The sequence below is a fragment of the Citrus sinensis genome, chromosome 4, assembly GCF_022201045.2.
Source record: "Citrus sinensis cultivar Valencia sweet orange chromosome 4, DVS_A1.0, whole genome shotgun sequence".
Classification (NCBI taxonomy): domain Eukaryota; kingdom Viridiplantae; phylum Streptophyta; class Magnoliopsida; order Sapindales; family Rutaceae; genus Citrus; species Citrus sinensis.
Window position 1 is genome coordinate 22,848,636 of NC_068559.1, and position 17,462 is coordinate 22,866,097.

At 35.5% G+C, this 17,462-nt stretch overlaps 4 protein-coding genes across 6 annotated transcripts; 1 reads left to right on the top strand and 3 right to left on the bottom strand.

Moving 5' to 3' along the window:
* The first annotated feature begins 2,170 nt into the window (after positions 1-2,170).
* LOC102627966 (protein TRANSPARENT TESTA 16) lies at positions 2,171-4,687 on the top strand. Of its 3 annotated transcripts, none has more exons than XM_025100869.2 (8): positions 2,171-2,330; positions 2,498-2,689; positions 3,238-3,304; positions 3,470-3,634; positions 3,772-3,813; positions 3,906-3,947; positions 4,066-4,296; positions 4,419-4,687. In XM_025100869.2, the coding sequence occupies exons 2-7, from the start codon at positions 2,502-2,504 to the stop codon at positions 4,282-4,284; spliced, it is 723 nt and encodes a 240-aa protein (XP_024956637.1). In that variant the 5' UTR covers positions 2,171-2,330; positions 2,498-2,501; the 3' UTR covers positions 4,285-4,296; positions 4,419-4,687. The 3 variants fall into 3 exon arrangements, with proteins under 3 accessions (XP_024956637.1, XP_024956638.1, XP_006484520.1); XM_025100870.2 differs by having other exon boundaries at positions 4,422-4,687; XM_006484457.3 differs by having other exon boundaries at positions 2,181-2,330; positions 2,486-2,689.
* Positions 4,648-6,623, bottom strand: LOC102627679 (pentatricopeptide repeat-containing protein At5g08305). The gene has a single exon (XM_006484456.3). The coding sequence runs from the start codon at positions 6,374-6,376 to the stop codon at positions 4,763-4,765; it is 1,614 nt and encodes a 537-aa protein (XP_006484519.1). The 5' UTR covers positions 6,377-6,623; the 3' UTR covers positions 4,648-4,762.
* A 138-nt stretch (positions 6,624-6,761) lies between these two features.
* LOC102627379 (E3 ubiquitin ligase BIG BROTHER-related) lies at positions 6,762-11,714 on the bottom strand. Its single transcript, XM_006484455.2, has 7 exons — positions 11,313-11,714; positions 10,820-11,207; positions 10,692-10,732; positions 8,750-8,791; positions 8,546-8,667; positions 8,354-8,462; positions 6,762-6,991 (listed from the first exon to the last, which is right to left on the bottom strand). Exons 1-7 carry the CDS (start codon positions 11,547-11,549, stop codon positions 6,944-6,946), a joined length of 987 nt encoding a protein of 328 aa, XP_006484518.1. The 5' UTR covers positions 11,550-11,714; the 3' UTR covers positions 6,762-6,943.
* A 2,704-nt stretch (positions 11,715-14,418) lies between these two features.
* Positions 14,419-17,437, bottom strand: LOC102623953 (hypothetical protein). Its single transcript, XM_006484521.4, has 3 exons — positions 16,879-17,437; positions 14,897-15,455; positions 14,419-14,795 (listed from the first exon to the last, which is right to left on the bottom strand). The coding sequence occupies exons 1-3, from the start codon at positions 17,317-17,319 to the stop codon at positions 14,485-14,487; spliced, it is 1,311 nt and encodes a 436-aa protein (XP_006484584.1). The 5' UTR covers positions 17,320-17,437; the 3' UTR covers positions 14,419-14,484.
* Positions 17,438-17,462: the final 25 nt, after the last annotated feature.

Below are 17,462 nucleotides of genomic sequence, written 5' to 3' on the forward strand. Positions count from 1 at the left end.
TTTACACGTTACTTGGCGTTGGTGGATTTTTATTTTTTTGATCATTTTAAAATTTGATCTAAATCAAAGCAATTTTAATTGGACTTAGACAGTAACACATGTCTAATGGATTAATATATCTGGAGTTGATAATTTATTTGGCAAATTAATGCCAGAAATAGTGATCAGTATATGAATGTGTGTACCTATATATAATGTTATGATGATGTTGTATGAACCAGGCACATCCTGAATCCTGATGATACCTTAATCGGTTTTGATAATTCAAACTAATGACTTCCATTAGCGGTACTTGGTTGACTCTTTTCAAAAATTTTATTAGAGAAGAACCGACCAGATAACACAACAGATTGGGACTTGGGAGTACTCAAAATAGATGTTCATCTTATATGTGATCAGATTAACACAAATTGTTATTTTTGTACCTTCTCACTGCGATGAGTAAGAATGAAATTGCCAAATCCCAATAGAACAAAATATGTCTATGAGAGTATGACAAAGCCTACAATAATTCCGTCATATGATTTCATGTCAAATTAAATGAAAATCTCTATCAACTCATACTATAAAGTAATAGTCTCTAGTTTCAAAAAGACAAAACCACAATCAAAGGAGTTTAAAGTTATAGTTTTAAGAAAGAGTGTTAGTCAAAAGTGAAGGACGTGTATTTAGGATTTTCAAGGAACCTATATATGTAGAGGTAAAATGGAGTTGGTGAAGATATGGGTATCAGAGATTAACCTCAATGTTTAAAAGCAATTAAATTGCTTAAGGAATTAGAATTATTTCTTTAGTTGCCAAGATGCTAGCTAAATGACTAAACCACGATTAAATTAAAAGCCTCAACTGATCAAGAGATATTGTTACACTTTGTCGTTTCCCTTTAGGTCTCTATTTGAGTTATGGCAACACCATACTATTGTAACCATTGTTAAAATTTTCCGAAATTGGAAAAATTCACGTTGCTTGGCAGATCAAATGCAGAGGCCAGAGAGTGGTTAACAGTCACCAGCCAGCTACCTTTTGTCTTTGCTTTCGTAAGAGGAAATTAATTGATCAACTAGCTAGGGCACCCACCCTTTCTCATGAGAAATTACATCACTGCCATCATTGCATCAACTTAATGCATGCCGACTAGCTAGTGAGTGGTGATACATCATGATATGGTTTAATGACCCATTGAAAGTGATGAAACAAAAACTCTGCTTCTTTCGCATGATTCAATTTATAGAATGAGAACCCAGTAATGCTATATATGCTTACAAAATGATATGGCGTAAGAAAGCGGGTGATCTAGGAAATAAATTTTACATAGTGACAAAATGCAAAAATGTAAAACTTCATGGGTTCATGAGTTATATAGTTATTTTAATAAATTTAATGAGGGCTAAATAAATAATAGTAAAATCATCTATATGAGTTATGTTTTTTTTTTTAAATTAAAGAGTGACCTTTTATGATTTTTAAAGTTAAAGTTTAAACTTTTATGGGTTTATGATTTTATGGAGCTATTTTTATGAATTTAATAGAAGTTATTTTGATAGATTTAACGGGGATAATAAGTCATTCAAATAATTTTTTTCTTTAATTTTTCTAAAATTATTTTCTTTAACTAGGGATTGAGACCCTCATTGGTCATGAGGTGGAGCCGCCTTTGGCGTGAGATAAAATTCTTTGTGTCTAATCAGATAAATTAGGAAACATTTAAAATTTCGAGTGTAATATTGCTATTTATGGAACCATAGGGCTTTGTTTGGATGACATTTGGTAATATTGTTTTCATACACTGTATCACAAGACACATATAAATTCTAGAATATTTCAAATGTATTACTATCAATTGATGCATGCATGATATGTGTAGTTGAATTTAATACAACCATCACTTGTATGATAGTTTTTCAAAATAAATGCACACATGTCATGATATTTTTACTTATTGTATGACTGACATGGTACCTTAGATATATTATAGAGTTTCTCGAAGACACGGTATACAATTGTATGCTAAAAGACTTGAGCTGGTGCGCGCAATCGCGTACCTTACGGTCTGAGTCTACACACATAGTGAGCTCCCATTACGCGATTGGTGAATCTTACATACGCTAGTGATGAGTCATGTATATAATAGAGATATAATGCATGCATGCATGCATGAGGTTCATTTTGGTAGTTTTTCTGAAATAGATGGGCGATAAAGAAAGCCAATAGTCGCCCTGCACACACTACATATATAGTAAAATCAGCTCCTCATAAACGCTTACTACAAACTGATCCAGTCATTCCAACTTTACAAGCAAAGCAAGAGAAAGCGAACAAGAAAAGATCAGGTAAAAAATGGAGCCTTCTCTCTTACTAACACTTTTCTTTTTCTTTTCTGAACTTCATGTATATAGAAATTTTTTCTTTTAAAAGCTTTTTTGTTTTAGCATTAATTTGAATCCAATTTCATATAACTATATATGATCATGTTCTTATATATGAGTGATCATAAAAGAATAATGGGACGTGGGAAGATAGCGATCAAGAGGATTGAGAACCCGACGACGAGGCAAGTAACCTTCTCTAAACGGAGAGCTGGGCTTTTGAAGAAGACTCATGAACTCTCAGTGCTCTGTGATGCTCAAATTGGCCTCATCATCTTCTCAAGTACCGGAAAATTGTGCCAGTACTGCACTGAGCCTTTCAGGTTAATTTGTTTACAGCAACCCCATTTCACCACTTTTATCTTTTTCAATATATCTTGTTTGTGTCTAGGGCTTTTGCTTACAGAAGTGTTAAGCCTATGTTTTTTTATTTTCTTTTTTTATTTGTTCATATGACATGCATGATCTCTCCTTATTCTGTCTCTCTCTTTCCCTTTCACTCTGATTTCTCTGCAATTCTTGTTGACTAAATTGAGAGTTTTGACCAGTTCTTTTCATTCCTCTGACAATTTTAGGGTTTCTTTCATGTTGTATATTCACGTATCTTGCCTGAAGCAGACAGTAAAAAATCTTAATTCATGTTTAATTATTACTATCTGTAGCACTCACATGATTTGAGTTTTACTTCTGAGTTCTAAGGGTCCATACTAATGATTAGAGAAAATTCATGAGATGGAGAAATGAAAGATATTAATATTAGCCGGGTTTCTTTACATGAAAGACATTTTATGACTCTATTTTCTTTTCTTCTCTTAAATCAAGTTGTTTAATTAGCATCATAATAATCATATAACTGTTTCAATTACCACAGAATGGAGCAAATCATTGAGAGGCGCCTCAAAGTTACTGGGACCCGCATCCCTGAGCATGATAGCCGGGTATAGAACTAGATAATAATTAATAATACTAATAATTTACATATATATGTTATTATCAATAATAGTAAACCCCTAATTGTAATATATATAGATTTAAAAGAAGATCGATTAATTTGATTGTATTGGTGTGCCTTAATATTATCATCATCATCACTTTAATGATAGGAACAAATATTCAATGAGTTGGCGGTTCTGAGAAAAGAAACCCGCCGCCTTCAGCTAAGTATGCGACGCTACACTGGTGAGGACTTGGGTTCTATACCTTATGATGATCTCGATCAACTTGAACATGAGCTTGAAAGCTCTGTTAACAAGGTCCGAGATCGCAAGGTAATTAATATTGATCAATTCTTGCTTGCTCATTGCTTAATGCTAGTTATATAACTTGAAATATTTTTACTGTCATATCAAACTATTTGCCTTTTCTTGAGTTTCTTATTTCCTTTGACTGGCAATGCATATTAAAGAATGAGCTTCTTCAACAACAGCTGGATAATCTTCGTAGGAAGGTAATAAAATAATAATATTGCACTTTCACTTTTCAACACAATAAAATTTAGTTCCGTTTTAAAATTCTCTTTCAATTCCCCTTGATAATTAGGAGCGAATGCTGGAGGAAGAGAACAGCAACATGTACCGTTGGGTAAATAGCTGGCTATATTCAAGATGTTACATTAAAAACTAATTAATAATGTCTGCAAAAAAATGAGTCTATTCTGTTAAATTGCTTTTGGCTTATATATATATATATATATATATAGATTCAGGAACATAGGGCAGCATTGGAGTACCAGCAAGCAGCAATGGAAGCAAAGCCAGCTGAGGAGCATCATCATCAAGTCTTGGATCATTTTCCGTTCTTGGGAGATCAACAACCCAGTAGTGTGCTTCAGCTTGCAACCAACAGTATCCCTCATCAAATTCACCCTTATCACCATCTTCAGCTTGCTCAGCCCAACCTTCAGGATCCCAATGTCTAGTATCAGCTTAAGGTATCACATCATTTATCAAAATGGACACAGTTTCATTCTTCCATTTTTAGTTTTCGTTCATCACACTGTTGATTGGCTTTGTAGTTTTTGGCAACTAACATGGGTTTACAATTTCTGTTCAGAAGGATGTCCAAAAGAGGTTGTGAAAGAGTAGATGATATAATCATTATGAAGATGAAGACTCATAATTATCTCCTGGTTATTAATTACCTTATATAGTTTGCAGTAATTAAATTATTAATTTATGTTGTAGAAGCTACGAATGATCTGCTCGCTATGTGTGTTCCTCATATTTATAACTCTTGTGTATATGTATTGAGATTTGTGACTTCAAACAAATGTACTGTGGTATGTTTTAGACATGAAAAAGTATTTGAATTTCTGCAGTTAACTATATAATTACTTCCAGCTAGTGTTATCTCTTCATAACCCGTGATATCGGCAAAGAAGAGGCTTAACCTGGAACTCAAAGACCTTTCATATCGTAGAAACAAGGTTCTTGATTTTCATGATCGACATCAAGTTTCATTTGACTTGCTATAAAATTTAGCATGGCGTAAATATTTTTGGAATCAGGATGAGTTTCATCATGGGCTATAAATCTATGGAGGTTTCCAGACATCTCTACAAAGCTCCAGCCAGGATACTTCTTCACTCCTCTCGTCTCCATGGCTTCTCTAGTTGTTCTTGCTTCATCCCAGCGTTTGAATATTGCATAAACATTCGATAACCCGACGTACCTACCATCATGATCTGGCTGTAACTCGACAAGTTTCTTTCCGACTATTTCTGCAAGATCTAATTTACCATGGTTCATACACCCAGTAAGCAGAGAACCCAACATTGAAGCTGTTGGCTCCAATGGCATTTGACATATGAATTCATATGCCTCCGTTACTTGGCCTGCACGCGATAGAGCATCAACCATGCAAGCATAATGCTCACTCTTAGGTACCATGCCACGTTTGCCGAGACTCTTGAAGAAATACCAAGCTTCCATTACCAAGCCTCCATGGGCACAAGCACTCAACAAGCCCAAGAACGTGATCTCATCCGGCGTTATTCCAACAATTTGCATTTCCGTAAACAATTCAAGCGACTCTTTAACAAATCCATGCATTGCAAGCCCTCCAATCATGGCATTCCATATCAAAACATCGCTCTGATGCTTTTCAACCCCATGAAACACAATCAAAGCCTCCTTAATCGCCCCACACTTGGCATACATGTCAATAAGAGAAGTTTGCAAAGGCAAAGTCAACGACAGGCCCTTATCAATCATGTACCGAAGCATCATCCTCCCTTGATCAAGTGCACCTAAATGAGCACAAGCACACAACACACTCACCAGAGTCACCTCATTGGCCTTCGAGCCAACATCTCTCATTTCCTCAAAGATCACCAGAGCCTCTTTATAATCCCCACACTTAACATACCCATCAATCAGAGCACTCCATGACACAACATTCCTCTCTGGCATCAACTCAAACACTTGTCTTGCCATATTCATTTCCCCACACTTAGCATACCCATCCAACATGGAATTCCAAGAAACCGACATCTTCGTAGGCATTCCATCAAACACCTCGCGCGCATGCACTATATCGCCGCAGGAGCCATACATATGTATCAACGAATTCGAGATAAACAAATCAGACTCGTACCCAGTTTTTGCAATTTGGGCGTGAACTGCCACAGCAAGCTCTCGCTTCGCAAGGCGCCCAGACGCCTTTGCAAGAAATGGGTATGTTAAATGGTCGGGCGAGACCCCAGCTCGCAACATTTTGACAAACAGAGAGATTGACTTGTTAGGGTTCTTGCTCTTCGAGTAACCTCTTATGACAGTGTTCCAGTAAAAGATTCTTGGGTTTGATAAGTGCGACAAGACTTTGCACGAGTAATCAATGTTACCCAAATACGATAATGCAGAAAAGGAAAGCATTCTTGACACAAACGGGTCATCTTCAGAGAGACCAAGAGTGATTAACAGAGCCTGAATTTGTTTTAGCGAATGCATAGATTTGCATTTATCGAGGAGGCTGATAAGAACTTGGCTTATTTTGACATTTTTACATAACATTGTTTTTTGAGAGCTTAGATAGACTTTTTACGTAACATTGTCTTATTGAGATTCGGTTCAGTCAGTTATTTCTGTATAAGAACGGAGACGGCTATAAATTCTCTTTCATCTAAATAGTATTGACTGATCCGATTCCAAAATAATCATAGCTATTTTCTTCCAACCAAATATGGTGGTCATTTAGTTTGAAGAAATATGAGGAGAGGAGAGGAGAGGAGAGGAGAAGAGAGGAGGCGAGGAAAAAAAAAATAAAGGAGAAAAATGAATTCCTTATTCATCCAAAAATCAAATTAATTTTCTTTTTCACTCATTTTTCCTCTCCTTTTCTTTCTATTCTTCTCCTCTCCTACCATTTCTTCCGACCAAAAAATGGACTTAGGATAAATTAAATTCCAAAGGTGGGCGTGAAATATTTCATTTAAAGAATTGTATACAAGCAGGTGTCTTTTTTTCCTTAGTCTACATAGGATTAAAGAAGCACCGCAATTATATCATTCAGTATCAGTATAAGCAGTGCAGGACTTTTTTCTTTCTTTGTCTAACAGAGAAGGAGACTTCATCGATATGCTAACTGTGCCCAGAAGTGGAGACCTCGGCACTGCAAACAGGACAGACCTGCAACCAGTGACACAGCAGTGATCAACATTCTGATAAAATGGCAAGATATTGATCTAATCTGAAACAATGAATCAAATCACAATATGGGAAGAGTGATTCCAATCATCAAGATACTGATTCTAGCTATTGGCAGATCCCAACAATCAGGTGACTAGAAGAATTTACTAAAATACCCCAGAAATTTCACCAAATAGAAAAACAAATTCTGAATCAAGCAAACTGGTTGGAGCAGAAGTAATTTCTTAACATGAAATAACCCCAAAATTAAAAAATAAAAAATAAATCAGCACTTGCAGTAATTATCTATCATCTGGAAATAACATGCAGATTAAATAAAGGAACAAAACTTAATAAACCTGATAAAAACAGTAAAACAATGCTTCAATGCGTCATAGATTGCATCAACTTTATTTAATAGCAACTTTGCTGGTTGAGCTAAACATTCAAAGGTTTATATTACCCATCAATAAAGTGAAAGACTCAATGGTAAAAATGTAGTTCAAGATTTTCAATAAGATGATAAGTTTAACAAATTTCTTCATTAAGCTACTAAGATGCCTTTATAACAGTGAAACTTCAGAAGACCCCTACAGGCAAGACCATCATTTTACCTAAGGCAGTGCTTGATCTGGGTCAAACAAAAGACTGAGAAACCAGATTATTTATTGCAATTATTACATAATAAGAAAATAACTGCAGTGTACTAATAGATGAAAGAAGCAGTTTCAATTTTGACCAGCCACTTCTTTAAACTAAATGCTGGAAAGATGATAAAAAAGTCTCAAAAAATGAATTTCCATAGTTATAAACCACAACAGTTGCATCATATCCTTAACAAAAGCACATTTACTAAATTTATTCAAACATTTTGTGTTGGCCTTCCAGATTCCAACTATGGACCTATCTCAACAATTCAATTATCATCTATATTTCCTAAGTTCTTAATGAAATTTGCTAATTTTGACTGGTTTCATTAAGTAAAATAGCCAGTCACTTTTTACATATGTTATCAAAACTTAAAGTACATACCAAGTAAAAGTTGATGTAAAGAATGTGAGAAAGGACACAGAACAACAGAATCAAGCAGGGACTATATCAAATAACTAGAAAGAAAACAAATGAAGTAAGAAAAACAAGTCTTGTTGGAAACAGGGAAAGATTAGTAAAATGTGGACTTGAGGTCCACGATCATGCTGCAAGCTAAACCATGATGCAAATCACTATACAATCTACAAACAAAAACGTAATATTCTCATGAAAAAATAAGGGTCCATTTCTTTAAGAAATTTACTCATTCAATAACCAGCACCCTACACAGAACATTTAACAAGAGGAAAACAAAATATAACAGATACATACCTTGTTTATTTTCAACCAATTGTTTATGCACTCAGAATGGTACGAGTGTTTGCAAGAAAGCACAGTCAAGGTCTCACCATCCTCATAGTCCAAACGACAAATAACACAGCTGAAGCCCAAGCAACTAATTCTAATAAGCATATGACAGCTAGTTAAACATGAGAATTAAGCAACCAATTCTAATGTACTCACGAATCATTGCTTCCATTTTGACTGGTTCCTGCCTTGTAATTTACTGTAGGCAAAGTGGCAAGTGTATCAGCTGATAGACCTCTACTCTCACTTCCAACCACTTCACCCAATGCAAGCAATTCCTGAAATAATTAAATTTTACCATGAAAAGGGAAATGAGAAAGAAGTTTCACTGAGAGCAGAAAGATAGAAAGCCAATGTAACCTCATATGAGAGCTCATCCGGATCAACCTCCTCCCATGTATCCTGCAAATGCAAGAGCATTTTAGATGAACACATGGCCAGAATACTATAGTAATGAGAACAAGCAGAAAATTTTTAAACCTAGAGTAATCTGATGTAAACATCTTTTTATTATTATCATTTTGTTCACATGACAAAAAGACTATGAGTGGTTGTGGGGAGATTGAAGCTAAGACAAATATTCATGATCTCATCTGCTATGTCAGCGATAAATTCCCAGCCCCAAATATGAGTTTCAGATAATAAATATGAAACTTATTCCAGAAGTTCAATAATAATAGAAAATAACATTAAATGGTGTCAATGGTCAATGGGAAAGATCAGGCATTGGTTACTAATCCTCTGATCATAGATTTCACATCATTGGCCGTTTTTTTTAACCTGATAACAAGACATACTGGAGTTGAAAAGTTTTAAGTATCTTCAACGAATTATACTGCTTCTAATTATGATATTCCAAATAAGCTTACAATTTAGCAACATAAGCATCTATCTGTTTCCTTTACAAATATCTTTCTTAATAAAATAAAGAAATTGTGGATCCATCCACATGAAGAAGCAACTAAACCAATTATTGCTCCTGATTTGAGCAACTAAGTGTTCACAATTGGGCAAGCAACTAATTCCAGTCACGAATTTTGTTAACAATATGTAGCATATTCCACATCTCACAGCTCACTAAAAGGCCTCACTGCCGATAAAAAGAGAAAATTTAATATCATAAAACAATTTTCTATCTTAATGCAGGCACACAATTATCACAGTAAAAATCGATTAGGAAAGTAGAAGCTTCTTCAGAAGCAATAAAACCAAGCAACTCAGAACAATATACATGTTTGAACAGTGCTTTTTAATATGATGTCAAAAAATGAACCATATGCGTGAACTGACTATACAAGCAGCAGTCTCAACTAAGCCTTCCTTTCACCAAATTGCTGACATTGAGAAAAGCATGACACCTTGCAAAAGCCAACTAAATATTCAGGCAGCTTAAATCTATTTGCTAAATCCAAAGAAGATATTGAGAAAAAGCTTAGCAAGGTAAAACATATGCCAATGGCAGAACTCAGCAAACGTTTGACAACTTGCTGCTACAAAACATGATAGGCCAACAAGAGAATGGCTTCAGTGTATATTCTAGATGTGACATTTCTAACCTCCCACTCAAAAAAATATTTGTAAGTAGCCCATGTCTGATTCTAAAGCATCTCCAACAGCTCTACCTGCCTTGGTTTCTAAAAATTTGATGAAGCTAAATTGGAACTTACCTCCCTCACAGTTAATAAGAGATTTCGTCACAAGATAGCTCATTTCCTTGAGAAAAAAGAATAGAAGCTCATTTCCTTGAGAAAAAAGAATAGAAGCTCATTTCCTTGAGAAAAAAGAATAGAATTCTGCAATAGCATACAAAAGGTATACATAGAAGATAATTTTTGCTGGAAAGGAGAAAAGAAAATGGAAATAAACAATAGTGTTCAAGCCAATCTGTTGAGAAACCGATAAAGCACACTAATGAAGAGAATGGCTTGTTTGGAACACACAAACTTGAGCTATCCACTTCCTATGCGATTACTTTATTAATCAATGGAATCCATGAATTACACCAATACACCCGCGGGGGGGGGTTGTTGGTGAATCAATGCACTAACATAAACTAAAAGGAAATATATATGTAACCTGGCTGTTTAGATCACTATTGTCAAAGGTGACAATTCAATCATATAAAGTCTAACCTTGTGGCATATTGGCAAATGAAGAATACACATACGGACAGAGAGAGACAGTAACAAGCACATGCCAAGAAAAAAAAAGAAACATCAATAACAATAACAATCAACATCTACAGCACGCCATAAATTTCCACAAAGTATTCACTTAAGATTCTGAGCCAAGAAATTAATACCTGAGAGTGACCGCCATGATCCTCTGGGTCCTCAATTTCTCCTGCAAAGACGGACAGTAAGTAAACACTCAGAAAACTTATAATTGCAAAACTTTACAGAGAAATATACACTAAATCAGCACACTCACGGTCATGGATTTCAGCAAGAGCCAACAACCTAGCAGCCATGTCTCTTTCTTCAGCGTCCTGTAGAGCTCTTGCATAAGCCTCATCACTTGAAAACACATCCGAGTCATATTCAACACTAGGATTGTTGTCTTCTTCAACTTCTTCATGAGCATGCACATCAAATGCATCCTCATCTTCATCATCATCGTCAATAACAAAATCAGAGCCATCACACTCATGGTTCTCATGATCACCAGCATCACTTTCATCCTCATCATCATCATCATCATCGTCATCACCATCACCACCAAAATCATCATCTTCATCATGCAAATAACTTCCAGCTTCCCAACTTCCATAGTCACTCCCCTCATTATTATTCATCCTCAGCATCATGTACGCTCTTTCCTACTCAACACACACAATCAATCAATCAAATACTAATCAGTAAGCAATTCTAGGGGCAAAAGAATAATTTAATAAAGAAAAATAAGTAAAGATTAAAGCTTTAACCTGTTCTTGGAGAGTACGGGCAAGAGCGAGGTCAGCATCGACCTGACTAAGATTAGTGAACGGAGTCCTTGTTCTTGAATCCTGTCGCTGTCCGTGCTGCTGCTGCTCCAAATTAGTTTCTGTTTCTTCATCACTCAACTCATTGCTGTTGATATTATCATTGTTACTATTAGGGTTCTGTTCTTGTTCTTGCTCTCTTTCCTTATCGTCGTTGGTTGCTTTCCCTTTGCTATCCATCAATTTTGTTTCAATAACTCAAATCGATCCCGTTTCCGATCTCTTGTGCTTTTTTATTTGAATTTTTTTCCCCTTTTTCCTGCTATTGATCGAATAAGGGAATTTAACGAAGAATCTTTAGGTTTATATAGAGGGAGAAAGAGACGAATGATTAGAGAGAGAGGAAGCGTATAACACGCATATAAAGTGGAAACGTAGAAGAAAGGAAAAAGGCTGGTTCGTGTAGGTTTGGGCCGATCTTTTAATGGGCTGGACAGGACTGGTTCTATGGAGATTCTGCCATGTCAGCATTTTTGGAGCGGAGTTGAATTAGACGCGTCCGGTTGTTTGTGGGCCGTTCGATTCGGTGGGTCCCGATAGTGAAAGTACACAACGGACATACATCCTGCTGTATCATGGATAAACTGAATCGCACGTTCTCCTCGCCAACTCGGTCGGTATCTGATAAGGTCTCTCAAATTTCAAAACCCTTTTCCCTGGGGATTTTTTTTTTTAATTACATGAGAGTCTTGTTTATATTATAATTTATATTTTATAAAATTAATATATTAATATTTATAATTAGATAATTATTGAGACATTTTATATAGTATAACTCAAATTTTTTACTCTGTTTAATATTTGAAGAACGTCTATTTCACTCATATTTTGAAATAAAAAAGATTGTTTTCACTCAAATTGAGGAAGTAAATTAAACCCCTACAATACATTATGAGGGCTCAAACTCATAAATTAACAATTGTGAGGTTTGAATTCTAACCACTAATTAACCTAGTGGTTTCTTTTCCCCAAAGATTTAAATCATATAATATGTGCTTTTATTAACAAAGAGTAAATTAATTTATCGATTCTCATCAAATTTTATTAATTTTATTTCTTAAGTTTGAGTTTATGTAATCTGTTTGAGTATATATGTTATATTTAAAATTGATTCTCAAAATTTTATTTTTTATTAAATTCTAATATTTAGTAAATATAATTTTTAAATAATAACTTTAACAAAACTAGTAAAAATATTAAGATTTCAGTTGGCCTTAATTTGAATACGTCAAAGGTTTACTGGATTGGCATTAAAGGCCCCTAACGTTAATTTTGTACAACAAAAAGGAAGATTACAGGAACCATCAAATTAAGAGATATTCTAACGAAACAAATTCAAAGTCAATTGTCATTTTTATTTTTATTCCCACTCTCTGACTTTTTGCATGTGTTTGCGTACACATGCATGCTTTCAGCTTTACCTTCATCTAAGCTTTTTATCTTTCTTTCTTTCTCTTCTTCTCCCTTTTTTTTCCCGGAAAGCTCATTATTGCCTTTATTTTGTTTTGTTTTAGTTTTCAAATGCAATTGATTATCTGCTAATTGTGTAACTAGTGGCGGAGTGGCTTCATTTAAATCAAAGTTGTAGGCAGCTAAATATGACTTCAAGAATCCCAAGTGCTATTCTGACAACCATATTTTATATATGATCTGAGAAGAAGCTAGCTTGACTGCAGTCCGGTTAAATTAAAACTCATAATAAACTAAAATTAAACCCCTTATATATGACCATGTTTCACACAATTTTCAACATTATTTATTTTTTAAAATTAAAGAAAATTTTCACTTGTTATTCAAGGTGCCGTGTGTGTAAAATGTTTGTGCTCTGGTTCGGATATTCAATTAGACCATCTTGTTCAAACTTCAAACTTATGCAAGTCAAATCAACCCCATCGACTTCGTTTGAACAAACTAATGAAACCCTGAAGCTTATAAATAAATATACACATGCACAAATTAAATCAGTCTTCACCAAACTCACAATAACTAAATATTAAGCAAGACATCGATCGCTTCAACCAAATGGATTTCCACAGAGCAAACAACGTTGGCTTCGCCACATTTTTGCTCATTTTCATAATTTTGTCCGCTCCATCAGGTAAAATACAGTTTGGTGCGGCTGCCTCAAGGCTTTTGCATGATGAGCAGTTACTGTTGGAGAAATTTTTTCGGAACCTCGTTAATGGGTCCCTAAGGGCACCTGTGCCACCTATTGGTGGTTCTCCTTGCACTAATATACCTGGTGGTGGTGGTGGTGGTGGAAACGGTCACTGCCCGAATTTGAACGGCATGCACTTTGCTGGCCGCCATGTAGTGCGTACACCCTCGTCTTCCTTTCCCGGCGGTGCCGTAATCGATTTGCCGATGGCTTTCTCTGAGAGAAAGAATAACAAGCAAGGTACAAGCTAGCTGTTGATATATCATCTGTACCATTCTCTTGGCTGTAGGCTAGGCTTCACTGTGATAATATTAATTAATCACGAGGTTTTATTTCTTTTAATCTCATTTTTTTGCCCTTTTTTAAATTTTTAAAATTTGTTGCTTGGGAGCAACCATAACACGTCGGCTGTCAACCCACGTTTATTGACTTTTAATAAGAAAAATAAGTCCAAGACCACATATTATAAATAGTTCATTACAATGTTCTCAGTTCTTAATGTTGTCTTTGATGTCGACGTGTTGATTCACCTCAACTGAGAAATTTTTTCATTCATGATCTTGGACATGTTAAACTCAAGTCCTAATTATGAACTTAATGAATCACGTTAAATTATGATCATTACCACAGTTGTTTAAAAGGATACGGCCAAAGGCCAAATTCTTTTCATGTTCTAATCCCGCAAATCTGTAGTTTCCCATTATGGTGTACTTAAATTCAAGCTCCGCTACTGTATCCAATATCATCACTATGATATATAAAAAGCGATATCTTGTTATTCTGCCGGGCATGGATACAATTACCAAGTAAAGTTAATTATTTTTTACAACCAAAAGCAAGCACCTACTATCCAATTATACAACACTTGAAAAGCTACCTAAGACGCATAGGTAAACATGAAATGTGTGTTTTGATTGTAACATTTTTGATACACTTGCACTCATCTAATTGTAAAATCTATGCGACAAGTTGGCGAGCAGACTGACACCATCGATCATAAGATGGCTGAAGATTTGGCCAATCTGAAGCCGTAATGGCAAAATCTTGTACCCAATTTGTGAGTATCACTTCTTGATCCATTGCGGGTAAGCTGGAGATCACCTCGTTCATTGTTCTCTCTATTTGAAACTTCTCATAACTCGTTAAAATAGGATATGATAGCCCATTGCGCGCATGGCAAAACAAAGGAAGCCAAAGTACCAGTATTTTGAACTTCACTTCTCTTGTAACTTCATCGTATTCTTGATTCAGATCCCCAAACAATATAGCTGCGCACATATATGATAATAAGCAAGACAATTTAATTAAAAAGAAATGATTAAAATGTATCCAAAATGAGGTGACGTGTGATGTGACATTCCATGATTACCTGATATCCTGACAATCAGGCCCTGGACTCTGGGACTAGCTGTCAGCGCGAGAGAAGCAAGACCAGGGGAGCAGCTCCACTGAACCAGAGCCTGTTCCACGGCACCATAAACCCTAAGCTTGTTCGTAATCCACAACAATTCTTGAGCGAACTTCTCCCCCATCACCTCAGCATACTCCTCCGCACTGCCACCAAATGCTCCTTCATTATTCCTCTTCTTCGGCAACCGAAATGCTTCAGCGGCTTCGACCCAAGACATCACCATGTTAAAGCAGGAGCTCAGTCCCTTGATATATGGTGCTACATAGGAGCCAAAGGGCAGTGCCTTGATGGTACGGACAGGCCAGCCGTTGGAGTCGTCTTGGGATTGAGTGTTATGCATGAAGCGGTATAGGAGGCTGGAAGTGCGGGCGAAGGCTGAAGATAAAGCTGCTCGATTGACTTGGAGAAGCTCGATGTGGTCGTGACGGGCATTCCCCTCCATTATTCTCTCAGCCATTGTCATTGCAAACAGGTATTTGCTAGAAGCGGCTGGGATCTCGTTCAGGAGAGCCAAAATCTGCATACAACATAAAAAAATAAAAATTTTCCTTTTAATAAGATATTTAAATAATATTTTTGTTAAACATTATAGCAAATGAGAGAAAGATGGATTTTGAATGGATGCCAAATAATAAATAGAAGGATGGGTTATTGAATCAACAAGTATATAACAAGATAGAGATATTTAGATGAATGGAATCAATTTCTAGATTTTTCAGGTCCAGGCTCTTGCAATGACCAATTCAAAGGCGGTTCATTTAAAGATATGCTTGTACTTCCAGATTTGATCTATCTACAAATTTTACCTGGAAATATCTCATATGAGCAACACACAAACTATAATTCATTATGTTAAGTTCAGATTAACAGAAGGATAAAAAAATAGTAAAACCAATGATCTGAAATAACTAAAATTGAAAGGCAGGGTTTTTACCAAGTTAATTATAAGATTAAAATTATATATATATATATATATACACAAGGGATGGCAAAGATCCAATTCATTTTAATTTCAAATTAAAATTACTTTAAAATCACTTAAACAAACTCAAATTAAGACTTAGGAAGACTGTAAATCTACGGGATAAACATACCAAAGGTGTATTAATCATTATGAATACGGAGTTAACAGATTAAAAACAAATTTTAAAAATCCTGAATATCGAAAAGAAAAGAAAAAAAATAGATGCAGCAGGAGCAAGACAAACTATTTTTTACGTGGCAGAGTTTGGGGAGTTTTAAATTTGCATGCAGAGACGTGTCACCCATCTGCTCAACGTTGCTACGTGCTCAATAACCCGTCAGTTTTAACTTAGTTTTGCTGCAACGATCGGGCTTCATCTTCTGTTATATCCCCACTTCAATCTTCACGTTTAAGGTTTTGGATTTTCTACTAAAGACAATTTCTATGGGCAGCCTAGGGTCTACAACTTTTGCTTAGCTATATTCCCAAAATTTCGTCAACTTTTTTCATAGATGATGATTTTTGTCACAAAATTTAACATGTTAAATAGCAGATATAATAATTTCGACTGAAAATTCATTACTGGTCTGAGTCTGAAAGATTATAATGTGATTGCAGTTACAGGTGGTTCTTGTTTGTAACGTTCTACGTGCAAAACCAATTGTTTTGCAGCTGTTGACATAGGTGATACGCGGCGCCTATTTTCTATTTTTTGGTTACTAGATGAAAACAAATAAAAAATTATATATAATTTTAAAGATATTAAAAAAAAAACTTAAATTTGAGAAAAAGATAAGAATTAAGAAATTACAAATCTTTATATCAATATTGAATTTGTCAATTTGGTAGCCACGCGTTGAAAAATCTATGAACTAGCTAGCATATAGAAAATTTAAATTAAGCAGAATGTGTGCTTCAGTATTTTTTTAAATCAAATAAGATGTCAAGATAATTAAGATGGCAAGGGTATACTTACGTGTGTAAGTGATCTACCGAGGGCTTTAATTGAGGGTGCATCAACTTCTTCATAGAGAACCAAATCAAGTGAAGAACTAGCAGAAGATGGTAAGGCCAAAGCTGAAGAAGAAGAAACGGATGATAATATTGAATCAAACGATCCGAGGGCTGAGAGTGATCCACCGAGAGGATTAAAAGGCAAAGAGCTGCTTAGAGGGAAATGATCCATCAAAACCCTAAGAACCCAAACAGTAAGCCAAGTCATAAGCATGATCATGAACCTCAAATGATCAGTGGTCTTCCACTTCTCTGTGCCCTCAGTTTTAGAGGTTTGTGCAACAGAAACAAGTGTCTTTGCTGCCATGTTCACTGTGTACATGAAGATGTCGTTCAAGAGACCTGAAGCCTTGTTGGTTTTGTAGCCATATTGAGCTATGGCTAAATCTGTTGCCATGGTCATTTATAAACTTTGGAGGAGAAAGGGTTTTTAGCAGAGAGCAAACCTTTGTTCAGAGGTTTAGTTTTAGATAGGAGGTGTTGTGTATGTGTCCCAACACTTCAACAATTCACATGTTTATATGTAAGGTTAGTGCCTTAACGGTG